The 17,564-nt window shown below is 51.3% G+C and overlaps 1 protein-coding gene across 14 annotated transcripts in view; it reads right to left on the reverse strand.

Annotated features, from left to right (window-relative positions):
* Positions 1-17,564, reverse strand: part of Nfasc (neurofascin) — a 180,239-nt gene that overhangs the window by 59,814 nt on the left and 102,861 nt on the right. For 9 of the 14 annotated variants that reach the window (XM_031382384.1, XM_031382374.1, XM_031382439.1 and 6 more), the window contains exons 3-8: positions 14,479-14,659; positions 9,233-9,250; positions 8,355-8,460; positions 5,764-5,960; positions 5,301-5,423; positions 2,928-3,098 (exon numbers count right to left, since the gene is read on the reverse strand). In XM_031382384.1, coding sequence (XP_031238244.1) covers positions 2,928-3,098; positions 5,301-5,423; positions 5,764-5,960; positions 8,355-8,460; positions 9,233-9,250; positions 14,479-14,659 — 796 coding nt within the window. The remainder of the gene's footprint in view (positions 1-2,927; positions 3,099-5,300; positions 5,424-5,763; positions 5,961-8,354; positions 8,461-9,232; positions 9,251-14,478; positions 14,660-17,564) is intronic. The other 5 variants (XM_031382393.1, XM_031382366.1, XM_031382407.1 and 2 more) reach the window with 1 other exon arrangement.

Below are 17,564 nucleotides of genomic sequence, written 5' to 3' on the forward strand. Positions count from 1 at the left end.
CCCCCCCACCGCCCCATGATAGGAGCTGTCTCTTGAGAGTCTCTGACAGTGCCCGAATGCCCGACTAATACAGAAGTAGAGGCTCACAGTCATCCATTGGACTGAGCACAGGTCCCCAATGAAGGAGCTAGAGAAAGGACCAAAGGAGCTGAAGGGTTTGCAGAGCCCCTTAGGAGGAACAACAATATGAACTAACTAGTATCCTCAGAGCTCCCAAGGGCTAAAACTCCAACCAAGGAGTACATATAGTGGGACTCATGGCTCCAGTAGCATATGTATAGTAGAGGATGGTTAAGTCGGTCATCAATGAGAGGAGAGGCCCTTGGTCCTGTGAAGGTTCCATGCCTCAGTGTAGGGGAATGCCAGGGCCAGGAAGTGGGAGAGGGTAGGTTGGTGATACCCCTGGAAGGAGTTGTAGAGGCTCCTTCTTTTTCACTCCCATGCTCTCAGTTATAACAGAGCCTTTCTCTCTTCTGGGGGAGGAGCAACGTGCCAAACTTGCTACAGCTGTGGAGCGTGTATAAGAGATTTAGGGAGACTCTGTTCTTGAGGAATACCATTTGAACCCAGGCAGGTAGTATAGCATACACTCCACTGTCTGCCTCGGCAGATACACTCCTCTCTAACCAGGATGCCTCCTACTGTGGCAGTAAGAGCCCTTATGCCTGTCACAGTGTGGACAAAGTCACACGTCTGTCCTTGTCAGTCTGACTCAACCTGGTTAGCTTTTACTTCATTCTAAAACAGATTAAAAAAATAATGTTTAGGTTGTCTGGTATTTTGAAATATATATAACATATATATATGTTAATATATGTGTAAATCTTTCTTCTCTTCCTCTGATGCAATTAATAAAAATAGTGCAATAAGACCGGTTTTGTCCCCACAGGCAGACTACAGGCAGACAGCTTGGCTTCCTACCCAGACCTGGTTCTGAAGGAGGTAAAGAAAGCCCGTGCCCTTTCTAGACAGGAAAGTCAACAGAGCCCAACTGTGCTATTTTAAGAAGCTGTGCCCAATTCTAGGCTGGCTCAGATGCCCAGAACTTGTTTCCAGCCAGAGCTGCTCTTGGGAGGGCTCCAGGAAAGCTGGTAGCATTCCGTTCAGGTTACCAAGAAGGGTTCTTGTCATTTGGAGGAGAGAGTTTCCAATGGGACAGGCGACTTGAAGTGAAGCAGAGACAAGTATCCCTTACTGACTTCCTCTAGAGAAAAGAATGCTCCTGGAAAGTTCCATAGCTAAGTGTCATTTAACCTGATTAGGCTCCCAGGCTCTGCCCAGAACTTCATGGCACCTGGCTCATGCCCTGTAGCAGCAGACTGGCTTCCAGCATCACCCTTTTTAGGTGGACACAAAGGCTGTGCAGGATTGTCCTACTCTTGACAGCACTGTTCCTCCTACTGGCTCCTCCTCATTGCTAGCCCTGTCCTGGCAGAGGCCACTCAGAGGTCCTGGGCTGACCACACTGTCCTCCTTCATTCAGCCAGCTGGCAGAGAGTCACTTGAAGTATACTGAGGGGGCGCAGCAGTCAAGTCAACTTCCTTTCCGAGGGGTCTCCTGGTGATGGGTCCAGGAGTCAGAGAGCCAGGGACTCTGCAGCATCGGGCAGGGCTCCTGGATGGGCTTTGAGCAATCCCCTGGGCTGTCTGCCCCATCTTGGCAGACAACACCCATTGGTAAAGGCGGAACACAGACAAGGAAATAGGTGATCAGAGGAGGGGCAGAGGTGTTCAGAGGGAAAGAATAGCAAGAACAGAAAACAAGGAAGAGAGAGGAAGAACAGAAGAAGAGGAGGAAGGGCAGAAGAAGAGGAGGAAGAGGAAGAAGAGGAAGAAGAGGAGGAAGAGGAAGAAGAAGACGACGACAAAAGAGGTAGAAACCGTGAGAAGCAAACTAGAGGGTGGTCCTTACGGGTGGGCATTACCTCCCCAAGGAAAGGGATGAATGAGGCCCTGTGGACACCCTGGTGCCCCTGCCCATCACCGGCATAGACTAAAGAGGCCTCCCAGTGCTGACCATGCATCTAGGCTTTTCCTCAGGAGACTCCGCAGGGCTGCCTGAGCCCCCTGAAGCAGGCCTTGGGAAGCTGAGGCTCAGCCTTGTTTTGACCTGCGGTACTGCTAGCCTGGTGTCCTTTGCCGTCCACAGCACAGTACCAACAATGATATTCACAGCATGAGTCACGCAGGTTAGCGACTCTTTAGAAAGGCCCTCTTCAAACCATGTTACATGTCCATGGTGTAAATGAACCCAGGCATGTCCTGAACAAGCTAAGGACGGGCTAGCTGAATGAAGCTCCTGCTTGTCCTTGTGTGCCTCTGTAGAGAGCCACCACCATTGTCGTGGATCAGGGAATTCTAACTTTTTTTTTTTTTGTATTAGAAACAATAAGGGGATAAAACTAAGCCCCACAATGTGAAAGATAAATCTGCAGTTTATAGGCACAACACTTCCAGGCGGCTCAGCAAATACACATTACAGAACCAAACACAATTTGTTCAGTGTGTCCACTGGTCCCACTATCTTAGGCACTGGCTTTCTCCTGGAAACACAGGCAACCAATAACTAGAAGTGAAAGATGTGAGCTGAGTGCACGATAGGGATTCCTGATGTGACGGTCACTTAAAGTCATCTCGAATTCCAGGAACTTTTGAATGAGCGCCGAGGGCCCCAGAGAGCCCAAGCCTGTTGGGGTAAGATAGGGCTGGACCTCAGTATGTGGCTCTGATTCCTACCAAAGTACAAATACTGGCTTAGCATAGTATTTGACACAAGGATTCTACATCCTCAGATGCTGCACAAGGCAGTGGCAGTGGCTCAGGCACAGGGAGCCAGAGAAGATTCTGGGCTAGCCTCAAACATGCATGGCATGTGCTCTTAAGGACCACACCCTGTGGCTCCAGCCCTGAGCAGGGTCTCCACTTACTGGTGAGGACCTTGAGGGTGAAGGGATTCTTCTGCTGAATGGTGTGGGTGAAGTGGAAGCGCGCGTTACAGCTGTAGTCGGTCTGCATGTCCTGCAGCATAACGTTGGAGAAGTATAGGTCCCCGTTATGACCCTGGGAGACACGCTTGTCCTGGGTGATGGGCTCCATGGCTGTGAGGAAGCAGAGGAGTGACAGGAGGTTAGCAGGCGGACTCAGTGATAATCATCGCTGTAGTTCAGGAGACCAGATGGGACCTGGAGCTTCCGAGTCAGCTCTTCCCGATGCTAGGCAGGGTGTGCCCCCTCCTTATAGGGAAGTGGAGGGATGAATGCATGCAGGGGTGCATTCAAACCAGACAGACATGTTTACTTTGCTCAGGTTCTGTGACCACAGTTTTCCAATTCCTGCCACACCACAACCTGTCTGACCTCAAGGCCAGAGGAAGAACACAAGTCTTTGCCTGCTCCTTGAGTCAGGAATCGAGTGCACACACTCCACCGGGAGCATTTTACAGGCACCAAGGGATCCGCTTTCATCCTTAGACCTCAGTACCCAGCTGATGCCAGAGCACACAAAGGCTTTCACTAGTGCATCGATAAGTACAGCCGAACTTGGCCTTGCTGCAGTTAATTGAAATTTAGCCGTCATCAATTATAATACGGACTTTTATTTTGTTTACCCTTAAGGAAAAAAAATGCAATTTTCAATTATAATTGTGAGATGTACAGCAACTCATGATCCACACTGATGATTTTAAGAGACCTTCCTTCCCATTTCTGAGACAGTGAACTGCGGAACAGAGAGTGAATGTCTTCACACGGGTGTGGCTGAGGAGGTCAACAGGGCAGGTTTTCAGAACCCGGATGAGCTCTCTAAGCTGTCGGGTCTGCTGACCTGCACTCCCCACTGATCTACTTCCTGTCCCCACAGCTTCTTTTTCACGTCAGTGATGCCAACTGATATCCCACAACAGGCGCTCTGCTCTTCAATTCGCTCCTCAGAGATCTGCTGAGGGCCTACTATGTGCCGGGTCACATGTTCCAGGGGTTGGGAAAAGAAAGGTAAACCCTCAGTCTATCAGGAGAGAAGGGCAATAGATAAGCCCATTGTAATGTGGTATGGAGAGGAACGTGTACTGGGGGGAAGGGCGAGATTGCAGAGGGGACTTTGTCCTCTAGGGGGTCCTGAGGAGAACCCTGAAGTCTGCATGTCTGTGTCAGGCACAAGGACAGACCTCCAAGATCCTGAAGAGCTGGAGAAGATAGAGGAGCTGGGGGAAACTGAAGAAGCTGGGGAAGCTAGGGAGCTGGAGAAGCTGAAGGAGCTGGAGGAGCTGGGAGAGCTAGAGAAGCTGGGGGAGCTGGGAGAGCTAGAGAAGCTGGGGGAGCTAGGGAAGGTGGGGGAGCTGAAGGAGCTGGAGGAGCTGGGGGAGCTGGGAGAGCTGGAGAAGCTGGGGGAGCTAGGGAAGGTGGGTGGGGGAGCTGAAGGAGCTGGAGGAGCATGTCTGGAGGCAGGAAGGATGTGAAGCTTCCGGAGCCAAAGGATGAGGTAAAAGGACTGGAAAGGCAAAAGGAGCAGGTCACAAAGGTGACTGTCCAGGTAAAGGAGTCTGGGCTTGTCCTGAAGCAAGAGAGGAGCCAGTAAAAACATGCAAATGAGGCTCCCGGATGTTCTTAAGGCCTAGGGAGACTATGGATGAGATTGTGGGCTAGGGACGCGTTAGTGAGGACAGACAGAGAGGAGGGCCACGAGATCCGCTCAAGGGGTGTCATGGACCTAACACAGCGATAAATGTGACACAACAGGGAGAGCAGAGGGTGGGAACTGACCAGCTGACAGCCAGACACCCTTCCCCACAAGTGTGAGGAGGAAGAGAGGGACCACGGCAGTGTACAGAGCCACCTCCTTATGACCACAGTAATGTCAACCTCTGCACAGCTGTCTGAGCCACGTGGTCACTTCACACCTGCCTCTCACACGTCAGTCTCTGGTCTCAGAGTGAGCCCTCCTGCGAGCTTCCACGCTGCCGTGGCATCTCTGAACCAAGGCAACTTAAGGAATGGTGTTTTGTTTTGTTCTGTTTATTTGGATTTTGCTTAAAAATCCAGGGTAAGTCCGCCATGATGGCAGACATATGAGGTAGCTGGCTACACAGCATCCACAGTCAGGGAACTGCTTGGCTCGCTATTTAGGGTAGGTTTCCTCACTTCAATTAACCTACCTAGAAGTCCCTTACAGACAAGGACTGGTCTCCAAGATGATTCTAGACCCTGGCAAGTTCACAATTAATATTAACCATCATACCCCCAACCAACCCATCCACTGCACCTTCTAGAGCTGGGTGCTCAGAGAGGCCAGGCTTCCACACTTACAGCTGCTCATCCAGAAGATGACGGGGGATGGGAGGCCAGGTGGGGGGTTGCACTGCAGCGTCAAGGGGGCACCCTCTTGAACCACGACAGGGTCTAAGTTTTCCTTGGGCCACAGGGGAGATTCTGGAGAGAAACAGAAGAGGGTGAAGTGCGGCTGACAGCAAGAGTTGGGCAGGGCTCAAGAGAAGGGGAAATGGGAGAAGGGAGGGAGGCAAGACACATGGAGGGACCCTTGAAAGAAGTGAGAAGCTTTCTGAGACAGTGGGCGCTCATCTTCAGCTGCCCTCTCCCCTCCCCTCCCCTCCTCCATGTTCAGATCAGCTGTTAAGGTTGTAATTGACTAGTCTGGAAGTTTTCTTTCTAGGAATCTTTCAGAGGTGGGAGAGACCCACGGAGGGCAGGGGCCTCTTGCATGCCTCCCACCCACCAGGGAGCCAGCAGCAGCTCCATCCCTGGCACTCACTGGACACCTGCAGGCGGATGCGGTTGCTAAGCGCAGTGCCAAATTTGTTCCGGGCAAAGCACTGGTACTCCCCTTCGTATTCCTCAGGCCGCCCACCACTGCGGAAGTCGATCACCAAGGTCCCAGACCTCCTCCTCATGGACACCCGTGGGTCCTTGGCAATGTTGAAGAATCTGCTGTTGCGAGTCCAGTGAAAACTGTGGATGACAGGGGCCAGGCCAACCGAAAGTAAGGGCTGGAATGGGTTGGTTCCTAGTCCCCACTCAACGTCAGATTTCTACTCAACTTCCATGCTAATGGATCCACCGGCCGGGCAGAGTCACCTGATAAGCTTGGGTGAATGCAAAGGCCCAGGTCATGTCTACTGGGACCACACATACTATGAGCGCTATCCCTAGCTAAGGCTGGCTACAGGTAGTAGGCATCCAGCTTCTCTGGTCGGTTTTGTTCTGTGAGCACTTAACTCAGGGGTAGTCAGTGGTTTCTTAAGCAAACCAGTCAAACCGGCGTTAGTGACTTTCTTTACCTTGTGACCTTCCTAGTCTCTTCCCAGGAACTCAAAGTTGCCATGTCTGTTCTTTGGGACCAACCTAAGGGGAGCTTGGAATGAGCTGGCAGGCTTAAGGAAACAAAACTGTAACGAGTCTAAAATGCTCCTGCAGGCCTAGGGGTGGGTGCTCTAGCCTGGTATGTGCAAGGATCTAACTTCTACCTTCATATGAGAAGAAAGGAAGAGGAGGAGGGGAAGGAAAGGAGGGAAAGAAGAGGAAGAGGAGGGAAAGAGGAAGAAGAGGAGGAGAGAGGAAGAGAAGGCATCATCATATCATCATCATCATCATCATCATCATCATCATCATCATCATCATCATCATCATCATCATCATCATCATCATCATCATCATCATCATCATCATGTCCCTCAGTTTGACGCTGAAGCCAGCAGCACACACTCTTGGCTCTCTGTGCCGATGTGGTAGAAACACAAGAGGCATGTGCGGTGGATACTAAGAATCCTTGTCCCCCTCAGAGGATCCACATGGAAAAGACCAATCTTGTTCTCAGCTCATCATTGTTGGTTTGGCTGCCTCCCAGGGACCCAGGGCCAGAGCAAATCTCCCTCACTGCATGGTCGGAGACTCGCTCTGCTACTCTGAGAATGTAACATATTATTTAACATCTTCACTTTGCTACAATGTATCATTTGGTAGAAACAGAGTGGGCCTTGGTAGTCAGAGAGTGAATCTAAACCCTGTTCTGCCTCTGGTTCAGTCAAGCTGGTGACTGGTGGTTTAGGCGTCTAAAATCTTCCCCTTCTCAGGAAGACACTGGCTTTGCCACAGAGGAAGAGGGCGAATGAATGAGACCATGTAGCAGTACAGACCAGTCTAGGACAGTCTTCTCCTTCCTGGCTACTGACTTCTTTGAGACAAGCCAAAACCAAACCAAAACAAAACAAAAACAAAACAAACAAACAAACAAAAATAACCCAAACCAACAAACAAAAAACCAAGCTCAGAATGAAAGCCTTGAGTTAGGTAAGAATAGGGACTTCCTATAACCTGAACATGGGGTGGATGATAATCACCCAAAACAGTCAGAAAATAACGTCTAGCTGGGTCCAGCGGCACATACCTGAAACCCTACTGCTTAGGAGGGGAGACTGAGGCAGGAGAAGGATGAGTTTCAGGCCAGCCTGGATACACATTGAGATCCCAGGGTTTCACTGCAACAGAAACAAGCCATTCAACACCTTCGAGCCTGGTTTCCTTATGAGATAAATTTCCCAATTTGCCGAAAGTGGTAAAACCCCCATAAATAAAAGGGCAGTTCTGTGGTTGTTTGGTTGTTTGGTTGTTTGGTTTCCTCTCCTGAGGAGGAAACAGAGGCTCAGAGCTTTGAAGAAGCTTTCTCATGGACCACACAGTGCTGGCAGCCCCTGCTCAGCTATTTTGAGTCACACGGCCACTTCACATTTGCTAATCAAACTCGATCCCTCCTGTATGAGACCTGGAGGGTGTCAAGTCATATTCTTTGGATGGATGAACCAAAAATTTTAATAAAGAGTTGTTGTGTGTCTACTTATATGTGTGTGTGTGCGCGCGCACGTGTGTGTGTGTGTGTGTGTGTGTGTGTGTGTGTGTGTGTGGTGTATGTGTGGGGATATGTACACGTGACCTATGGAGGCCAGATGCAGTGGATTCTCCTGGAGCTAGAGTTACAGGTGCCTATGAGCCACCTGACAGAGATGCTTGGTTTTGAACTCAGGTCTTCTCCAAGCATACTATTCACTCTCCCCCCCCCCCCCCCCCCCCCCCCCCACAAGGTTTCTCTGTATATCCCGGGCTGTCCTGGAACTCACTCTGTAGACCAGGCTGGCCTTGAACTCAGAAATCCACCTGCTTCTGCCTCCCAAGTGCTGGGATTAAAGGCGTGCGCCACCACCGCCCGGCAGATACTATTCACTCTTAACCACTGAGCCATCCCTCCAGCCCTGTTCCGAACTCTTCAGTTGCTTGCCTTCAGTTATGACCAAGATGGGCTAAGTGACTCATTTCAATGGTGGCTTTTCAGGCCCCTCCCCCTCCACTCACCTGGGGGCGGGGTTGCCTTTAGCTTCACATTCAATCAGGATGTTATCTCGGGGGTCCACAATGTGGTCCTTCACAGACTGCTTGGTGATAGTTGGGGGTTGGGTCACTGCAATAGGACACATGTAGCAAGAGTCAGAACTGTGGAGACCTACCCTGACCTTGGCTTAGGGAGTGGCTAAAGTCAAGAGTGTCAGGGGCAACCTGGGCAACCTGGGCAAGCATGAGAAGCACCCTATTCTAAAAATGCAATTTCTTAAACAGGGTTTTAGGATAGGGATGGATGACAGAGTCTGAGCGTAGGAACCCCTTTACGAAGATCCAGCACCCCTCTAAGTGAGTGGACACCAGGCTTTCTTTTACCCAAGCTCACATCCCAGGGCCCAGCACATTGCCCAGGGCACAACAGTTCCTGCTACATGGGTGCTGAATGGATACAGGAACAAAACCAGCGATGACGGTAGAACTTAGGGTTGCGATGGTTCTGAGCCACGAGTCTCAACAGATGGCCAGACTGTCGAGGCGAGAGCCAAAAGAGGCTTCAGTCCCTTAGAGTTTCCCAAGGGTTTCCCTGTGTACCAGCAAGCTGGTGTTCTTCTACCCAAGGGTGCAGTGCCAGCCACCAGCAGATGAAGGAGCTGCAGTAGCTAAGGAACATCCCAGCTGCTAACTAGAGTCCTTCTTCTGACCACCTACTTGCCCCCCTTCCCTGGGAAGTTCTCTTCCATCAGTAAAGGACTCACAGTAGGGCTCTAGGCTGGATCAGCATTAGCAGGCAGTGAGGAGGCCACTAATTTCAAGCCCAGCCTTCTCCCCTGGCTTTTTCCCCCACCTCCCACCTCCCAGAGGCTCAAGGGCATAGAGGCACACCAGGCACTTACGCTCATTCTGAATGCTTGCTGTTAGTTCCATGGGTTAGCATTGGGAGGGGGAGAGAAGGAGAAGAGTGTTATTGCACACAATCGATCAGCTTGTCTACTGGGTGTCCTCTTGCCCTAGCATGCAAGGCTGGGATGGGGCAACACAGAGATAGCACTGGGCATGGGGGGCTTCTCCCAGATGCAGAGCCTGGCAGAAGAGCCAGGCAAGGCCGGAGAACAGACACAGCAAACAAATGCTTTGTGGAAAATGTGTTGTATCCACATAAAGGAGCAGGACCAGCAACCAAAGGGAGATGTTACTTGGCAAGTCAAAACGTCCCCAGATGACAACACCACCTGAAAGGGACTCTTCAGGTGCTTCCTGGCATCTCACACCACGGAAGGATGGGGGAAGCCTTGGTGCCTAGGGTCAGCATGGAGGTGCTAGGGACCTGAACCACTTCAATGGGACGAAGGCCCAAAGTACCTGAGGGGCTCTGACTTCCTCACCACGTTGCTTCTCTCTGGCACAAAAGCACATTCTACAAAAATCCTGTTCCTGAATGACAGAATCCTGGCCATGTGGCCAAGCCCAACGCTCCTTGTGTCTCTCACAAGCAGGACAAAGATGAGGCTGTACACGTTGTCCTCACCAGCCCCCTCTGATCCCATGAGCCCTGACAGGTGTGTTCGTGCTTCCCAGGCTCTAACAAGCAGAGATCCCTTGGCTAGAGAGGACGCAGGCCCTGCCTCAGAAGGTCTGCTCTAGCACCTGGATTCTATTTTGTTTCTGTCCATGCTATGGATGGACCCCAGGGCCTTGCCAACATCAGGCAAGTGTTCTAACAACAGCACCACATCCATGCTAAGTCCTACATTTCTGACAAATACCTAGGTGGTGCTGAGACCTATGAACCACACTGAGAGTACCAAGGCTTTAGATGTGGGAAGCAAGCCTTGGATCAAGCAGATGTGGAGAAAAGACAAAAACGTGTCTTTAAGAATCTTCAATGTCTTTCCTTACGATACCAGGAGAGAGCACCAGGAGGGAGCACCAGGAGGGAGCACCAGGAGGGAGCACCGTGACACCCTCATGCCACTCTGGTGCACGGGGGTCTTGGGCTGCCCTTTTCAGAGTGAGTGCTGCTGGGGAGAGCAGGAGGTAGGGCGCTTTAAAGCAGAGTCGTGGTGAGCTTGATGCCTTCCCACCAGAGTGAAAGAGACTTGGAAGAGGCTCCAAAAGGGCAGCCTGCAGGGAGCCAGGGCTCACCTAGGCCCAAGAGAGTCATAGGAGAAGAGAAAAAGACATGACTGAATAAGGGGGAGCATGGCAGGAATGAGCAGGCCACTGTGCAGGCTGCCAGCAAAGGAAAGACTTCGTGGGATGGCTTTTTAAAAGGTTTCATGGGCTAAGGTGGAGTGGCCCTCAGAGTAATGAAGGGCCATTCTGCTCTTTACCTGTCTAGGTCTGCCTGGGTTGGAAACAAAGGAATGAAAAACACTAAAGGAAAGCCAACAAGGCTCTGAACATAGGCTCTGCGGTGCTCCCACCCTGAGCGGTGCTCCCACCCTGAGCGGTGCTCCCACCCTGAGCACGAGCTCTCCGGTGCCCCCTGCTTTGGCACCTTCACCTGCATGTGGTTTTCCTGCCAAGCACAGATATTCTAAAGAAACCGAAAGCCGGTGCAGCTGGCACAGGAGGGGACAAGGGAGAGAGGGGGCCGGTCTCCAAACAGGTAGGACTGACATTTAAGCACGTTCCTTTTAACCACTAGCTGGGCTCTGGCTTCATTTTCAGGATGCAGTGATGCTCTTGGTCCTCATGTACCCCCCTCCCAGGCCCTGGTCCCCTCCCAGAGTGTCTTGAATTCGGTCACATGGCTCCAGTCCTGTGGACACTGGCTCCGGAGACAGATGGGTCCTAGGTTTCCCCAGAGGTTGTTGCGGAGCTTCCGAAAATCCATCCTTAGCTGGGCGCAGGCCTGCGATGCTGTGGTCCCTGGCGGTGTGGATAGGAGAGAAGGCAGGTACCGCCCTGAGTGGAGATCCCCAAGTCAAATAAGAACTGGATGATTGCTGTCTCCAGCTCATGCTCCTCAGCATCTGCTTGCCTAATGGGACAATGACATCTCAGTCACCGCTGTGCTCCCAAGAGATTTACTGCTGGGACAGAGTCAAGCCAGAAGACAAGTTGTGGTGGTGCCGGTGACAGCCTGTCTGAGGTCAAGGACAACAGAGCTCCTCTCAGGTCACCCTGCTGCACGCTGTTCTTTCCCTTCCGCAGAGCTGGCTGTCTGGCCATGTCAGGTGGAGAATGAATTTGTTCTTTTGGTTTCCAGGAAGAAGATTGTCTAACCCATCGCTGCTGGGGTGAACCCGTGTCTGCCCTGACTCCGGGGCTCTCCCTTCATGCCCTTTTCTTCCTAGGCTCTGGTAGTTGAATTCTGGGCTCCATCCTGGGAGGATGGAAGATGGGGGATGGGCGTGTTACCTCTCACAGCCCTGTTTGGATGAGGTGGGGTGGAGTATCTCCCCATTCTGCTGTCCTCTTCTGCAGGCTCCTAGGAGGACATGTTGAATCCCCCTGAGTGGAAGGGAGAAGAGAAGTATGCACAAGCTCCCGGGAAACTCACTTTTTGGCGAAGCCATGCTGGCTGATGAGGTGACCCATTACTTTTTTTCCCCCAAAGGTCACACTGTTCTCCTCCAGGCTAATGGAAGGGAGGTGGCGTGTGACTTTGCTGGCAAGGCAGTTGGAGCCAGAGGCTGGGCACTTCAATAAGGGATTGTGCGGCCTCCCAGGGGGCTGCTCCAGAAAGCTGCTGTGCCAAGCCCCAGAGTGGAAGCAGTGTCCCAGCTCCAGAGGCACAGAGAATGCCCTGAAGGGGCAAATGAGGGAGACACCTGGCAAGCCAGTCTCCAGCTGGATAGCTTCTGCCCTACCCTACCAACAATGGGGGTACATTACAAACACCCGACGTGTCCCAATCCCAGATGGGAGGTAAACTTAGAGACCGTGGAAAGGGCTGTGGCTAAGCCCGAGGAGAAACCTGCCAAGGAAGTCCTTGCCTTTTCTGTGTCGTTTTAAGTTCAGTTCTGCAGAAGAGTCATTGAGACTCTCTGCAGTAAATAGGGAGGCACAGTGCTTTATGGGGTGTCCAACCCAACAGCCCAGGCCAACTACAGCCACGTGGAGAGAGATTCTTCCCAAAGAGGAGCTACTGCCAGGCACCGGCTCTGCCTCTTTCCTGCTTCCTACCTGACCTGCCAGCTACGGATAGCGCCCGCATCCAGACTCACTGTGAGAACTGCATGTGGTGAGCTTAGCAGAGCTCAGAGGTCCCTGTCCCGCCTAGGGAGGTCTAAGCACTAAAAGGAAGCAGGGTCAGTGTGCCATAGCAGAGTCAAAGGACGCAGACTCCATTCTGACTTTATCACCGTGAGAGGTGTGAACCAGGCAAGGAAGGGCCTGGCCTGTGTGTGTATACAACGTAAAAGGATGGGTCCTCCCTGGCCTTCGCAGGGAAGCTGGGAGGAGGAGTGTGCGGTGAGGAAGTCAGAGCCCTTTGCCTTCTGCCTCAGGCAGTACGTGGGTTCCTGTTGCATCTCCATCTCCAGTAGAGCTTGGAAAGCCATATTTTCAATATAGAAGTCCATACCATCTGTTTCCGTGTTTGCTCTGCAGGTGCCCTTCCCCCACCAGCCCTGGGTATCTAACGGCAGGTGAGTGAGAAGCAGCAGAAGAGAAATGAGCCTTCACCATGTTCTCCATAACCCAATTTCCTCTGCACACTTCTTCTCTCCAGGGACACACCCTTATCACCATGCTTATTAGATCGTCTGCCTGGCTGTTAATGAGAACTCTCCTTGAGCCAACCACAGACGGTCACCATGGGAACGCACGCACGCCTGTCTCTCGGCTCTCCTCTCCTCCTTCTGAGTGTACACGCTCAGGCAGCAGCCGTCGTCTTGCCCAGCTCGCTTCTGGGATCAGTTCATAGTTATTACTGGTCTCTGTCACCCAGAAGGGTAGACTCCTCTCGGATAGCTGTTACTGAGCTGGGAGGGATCTGGCTTTAGAGCCATGTGGAACCTTCTTGGAGGTCACCTTCACCTCCCATCTCCTTCAGTCATCTGTTAAACTGGAGAGTGCCCAAGTCTGTCTTGGGATCACATGGGCTCCGTGGATTCCTTGAGGCAGAGGTGCCACACCTGTACCTTAGTTCGAGGAGAGACATTCACCGCAGGTGTCAAAACTGTGGCAAAAGGGGCACATGCTTACAAACAGGGCCACGGAACAAGGCACCGACCAACAGCCATCAGTGAATACAGCAATCGAGTCAATAGATAGAGATCCAGACATGAGCTCAGCATGCCAGGTTCAGACAGGGCTCTACCGCCAGGAGCAGAAATGAGCCCTCCCCACTATTGATAGTACCCAGGAAAGAACCTGTGTCCGGCTCTCCTCTGTAACATAATATGGTTTAATGTCTCATTTGGCTGTGTCTTTGACAAAGATAATGCCCTTCCTAATCCTCTACCAGCCTATTCACCATCTTGCTTATTACTCCAACCACAACTGGGCATCAGCTCTGTTGTATCGAGTTAGAGAGACTAATTAGGACAGCCTGCAGCACATGGTCCTGGAAGCTGCCTTTAGAAAGGGTCCATCTCGGCCCTGTGAAGGTTCTGTACCCCCAGTGTGGGGGAATGCCAGGGCCAATAAGTGGGAGAGGGCGGGGTGGCAGGCATGGGGAGGGGGGAGGCAACAGGGGTTTGTTCTTGTTGTTTTTGTTTGTTTCTTTGTTTGTTTTTTGGAGGGGAAACTGGGAAAGGAGAAGTTTACATGTAAATAAAGAAAATATCTAATAAAAAATGTATAAAAAAAAAAGAAAAAAAAAAAAAGAAAGGGTCCATCAAGGCCATGGCTGTGCGGGTGTGAGTCGAGGGAACAACTCCAGGTGGCTCTCAGAATCCCAAAACTGGGGTTATTCTTGGTTCCACTCAGCAGGTTCCAGGCAACACAGACACCAACCAGCTTAACCACAGTCCCAAGAAGAGGCTCGCACCCAGCGTAAGTCTTTAAAGAAAAATACAACTCCGAAAGCCCGGAATCTGCTCTCTCTCTCTCTCTCTCTCTCTCTCTCTCTCTCTCTCTCTCTCTCTCTCTCTCTCTCTCTCTCCCCGCTCACCTCCCTGGCTTCTCTCCCCAACACCCATTCCTCTAATATCAGGACTAAGACGGGAAGAGAGGGCACAGAACTCACGATCCATCGGAATCTCAATGGCCCCTCCGAGGCCGAGGAGGAAGAGGATGAGGGCTACGTGGACCCAAGGTGGCGCCTGCTGCCTGGCCATCCTCAGCACCAGGCCCTGCTCCCCGCTGCCCGGCCCACGGGCTCTCGATGCCTTGTGCCGCTCTATGTGGGCTTTCCAGACAGGGCTCAGCTGGAGAAAGAAGAAGAAAACGACAGCAAGTTAGTTTCTCTTGAACATACATTCTGCTCCATTCACCCCGCCCTCCCCAGGGTCTCAAAAGACTCAAGGTGCCTCTTGACCACAGAGTTAGGGGGTCCTCTAGACCAGAGTTGCTGACCTTGCAACCCAACAGTCCATGGCATGGGAACTGTCCTGTATATTGCAGTGTTGGAGGCAACTCTGGTCTCTATCCATCCAATGTCAGGAGGGCTCAGGCAGCCCCTTGCTACCAATCAAAAGTAGCTATGGACATTGCTGCTTGTCCCAAGACAAATCCACCAGTAATTGAGACCCACCGTGTTAGAAAAACAGTCCTGCATAGAGCAGTCATGAAAAGACATACTGGCCGAGAGGCCTGGAAGAGATGTACTGAGCTCAAAGCCTCCCTGGACCATCTGCCGAGTGTGCCTGGAGCAGAATGTGTTTGGGGGTAAGGACACAAAAATAAGACCTCGGTGATGTCCTTTGGTCCCATGAAGAGGGGGGAGGACCGTCCAAGGAGAAGTCGGCACTGAGACTGCCAGAAGCTGCAGTCTGCCAGCGTCACAGGGCCACGCCAAAGAGCAAGGCAGTAGGTTACATCTCCAGTATTCTCCCAGCTTCCCTCAGAAAACCGGTATCAGCTGGACACACAATTCTACACCTGCTTTATCTGGTTGGCATCTGAAGCCCAAAGTCAACTGCACACGGACACACCACACACACACACACACACACACACACACACACACACACACACACACTCATCCTAAGTAGATAGGGAACAGGGCCTGGGGAAGAGCTCGTTAGAGACAAAGCCATCGATGTGGAGTCCTGAAACAGGAAACATCACCAGTCGCCACCTCCCCATGTCAGGATGAAGGATTCTGGCGCACATTCATTTCAGCAACTGCCACCACCACCATCGTGTGTGTGTGTGTGTGTGTGTGTGTGTGTGTGTGTGTGTGTGTGTGTGCGTGTATGTGTGTGTGTGTGTGTGTATCTGGCCTCTACCCACCTACCTCCCTTCCCATGCACACCTTGTTTTTGACCATCAGTGTTCCAGGCTAGAGCAGCTGTGACAGATTCCTAAGTAGCCCTACTGCTCCTATCTCTGCTCTCCCCCCGGCCCCCGCCCCAGTCATCCTCCATCTATGACCAGAATTGTTATTTCTAAAGTACAAATACAAACATGCCACTCGTACACACCTCTCACTATTGTCTCCAAGTTCTTTTTTTTTTTTTTTAAAAAAAGATGTATTTATTTGCTTTATGTATATGAGTGTAGACTGTAGTTGTACAGATAGTTGTGACCTTTCGTCTGGTTGTTGGGAATTGACTTTTAGGATCTCTGCTTGCTTTGGCTCGCTCCGGTTGGCCCCCGCTCGCTCCGGGTAGACCCCGCTCGCTCAGGCCCAAAGATTTACTTATTATTATAAATAAGTACATTGTTGCTGTCTCCAGACACACCAGAAGAGGGTGTCAGATCTCATTACAGGTGGTTGTGAGCCACCATGTGGTTGCTGAGATTTGAACTCAGGACCTTCAGAAGAGCAGTCAGTGCTCTTACCCACTGAGCCATCTCACCAGCCCTTGGCTCCAAGCTCTAACTAACTTCCTTTACTGGCTTGAAGCTTCTAAGCACGTGCCTATCTGATCTTTCTCAGCCTCCCCTGGGCATGCTGCTCCTCCAGGACCCCAGTGCAGGATGTCTTGACCACTGACTGACATCTGTGCAGGACAGCCAGGGATCTTGGCCTCTTCCGTTAGGATGTGGCAAATGTTACTTATCTGTTCCACAGTCCTATTTCCACTCCCGCAATGGCATCCTTTGCTTTGCATTCATCCCAGAAAGTCATGCGATGGCTCCATACTTAGGGAAGTTTGTTTATTATCCAGCCTCAGGAATTTACCACAGTACCAAAGACACAGGAGCCCCTCAGAAGGTGTCAGACAGACATGAGGACTCGTAAGAAAATGAACGAGTCAGCAAAATAAATGAAATAAGCTACTTAGTATTGTTTTTAAAAATGCTTTATTTAATTCTTTGAGAATTTCACAAACTATAATTTGAATACATTCATCTCCTCCCCTTACCTCCCCCATGCCTTCCCTCCCCCCATGTCTCTCCTCTCCCTTCCCCTTCTTAGTTTGAGTTTTCATCTTCTTTATATTTAAATCCCATCCAGTCCAGTTTGGGTTGCCTACCTACTCCTCTGAGTGGGGCCACCCTCTCCTTACTAAGGGTCGCATTGTTAGAGAAAACTGACCCCCAGCAGCCATTAAATGCCGACAGCCCCTCAGCTAGTGGTGGAGTTTGTGCTAACTGTCTCCCACTCCACACTGGGATCTTGTCTGGCTGGAGCTTGGACAGGTCCGGTGGGCACGGGTCTGGTGTGCACAGGTCTGGTGTGCACAGGTCTGGTGTGCACAGGTCTGGTGTGCACAGGTCTTGTGTGTGTTGTTCACAGTCACTGTGCATTCATGTTTGCAACTTCTCTGCTGTATCCAGAAAACAGTTACCATGATGTTATCTATCACTCTGGGCTCTTACGATCTTTCCATTCCCTCTTCTGTGAAGATCCCTGAGTCTGCGGGTTTGGGGGCTGTGTGTGTGTGTGTGTTAATCTGTTTCTCTGGTCTCTGGTGGCATAAGAAAACACAAGCTGGTGAGTGACTAAGATGAGAAAAATCTCCTTTCCTATAGGTCAGACACTGCCAGGCAGCCAATGGGCTGGAAGAAGTCCAGAGAGCAGAAAAATCTTCCAAGGATGGGCCCTTTAGCTAGGAGGCATCTCACGGGTCAAGTCGCCAAGATGGCACTTACACTGTCCTCCAGAGAAGCCACTGAAGCTTGTAACTTTAACTTTTTTTCAAAACCTTTTTTTTTTTTTTT

Source organism: Mastomys coucha, unplaced genomic scaffold (genome assembly GCF_008632895.1).
Source record: "Mastomys coucha isolate ucsf_1 unplaced genomic scaffold, UCSF_Mcou_1 pScaffold1, whole genome shotgun sequence".
In the NCBI taxonomy this organism is placed as follows: Eukaryota; Metazoa; Chordata; class Mammalia; order Rodentia; family Muridae; genus Mastomys; species Mastomys coucha.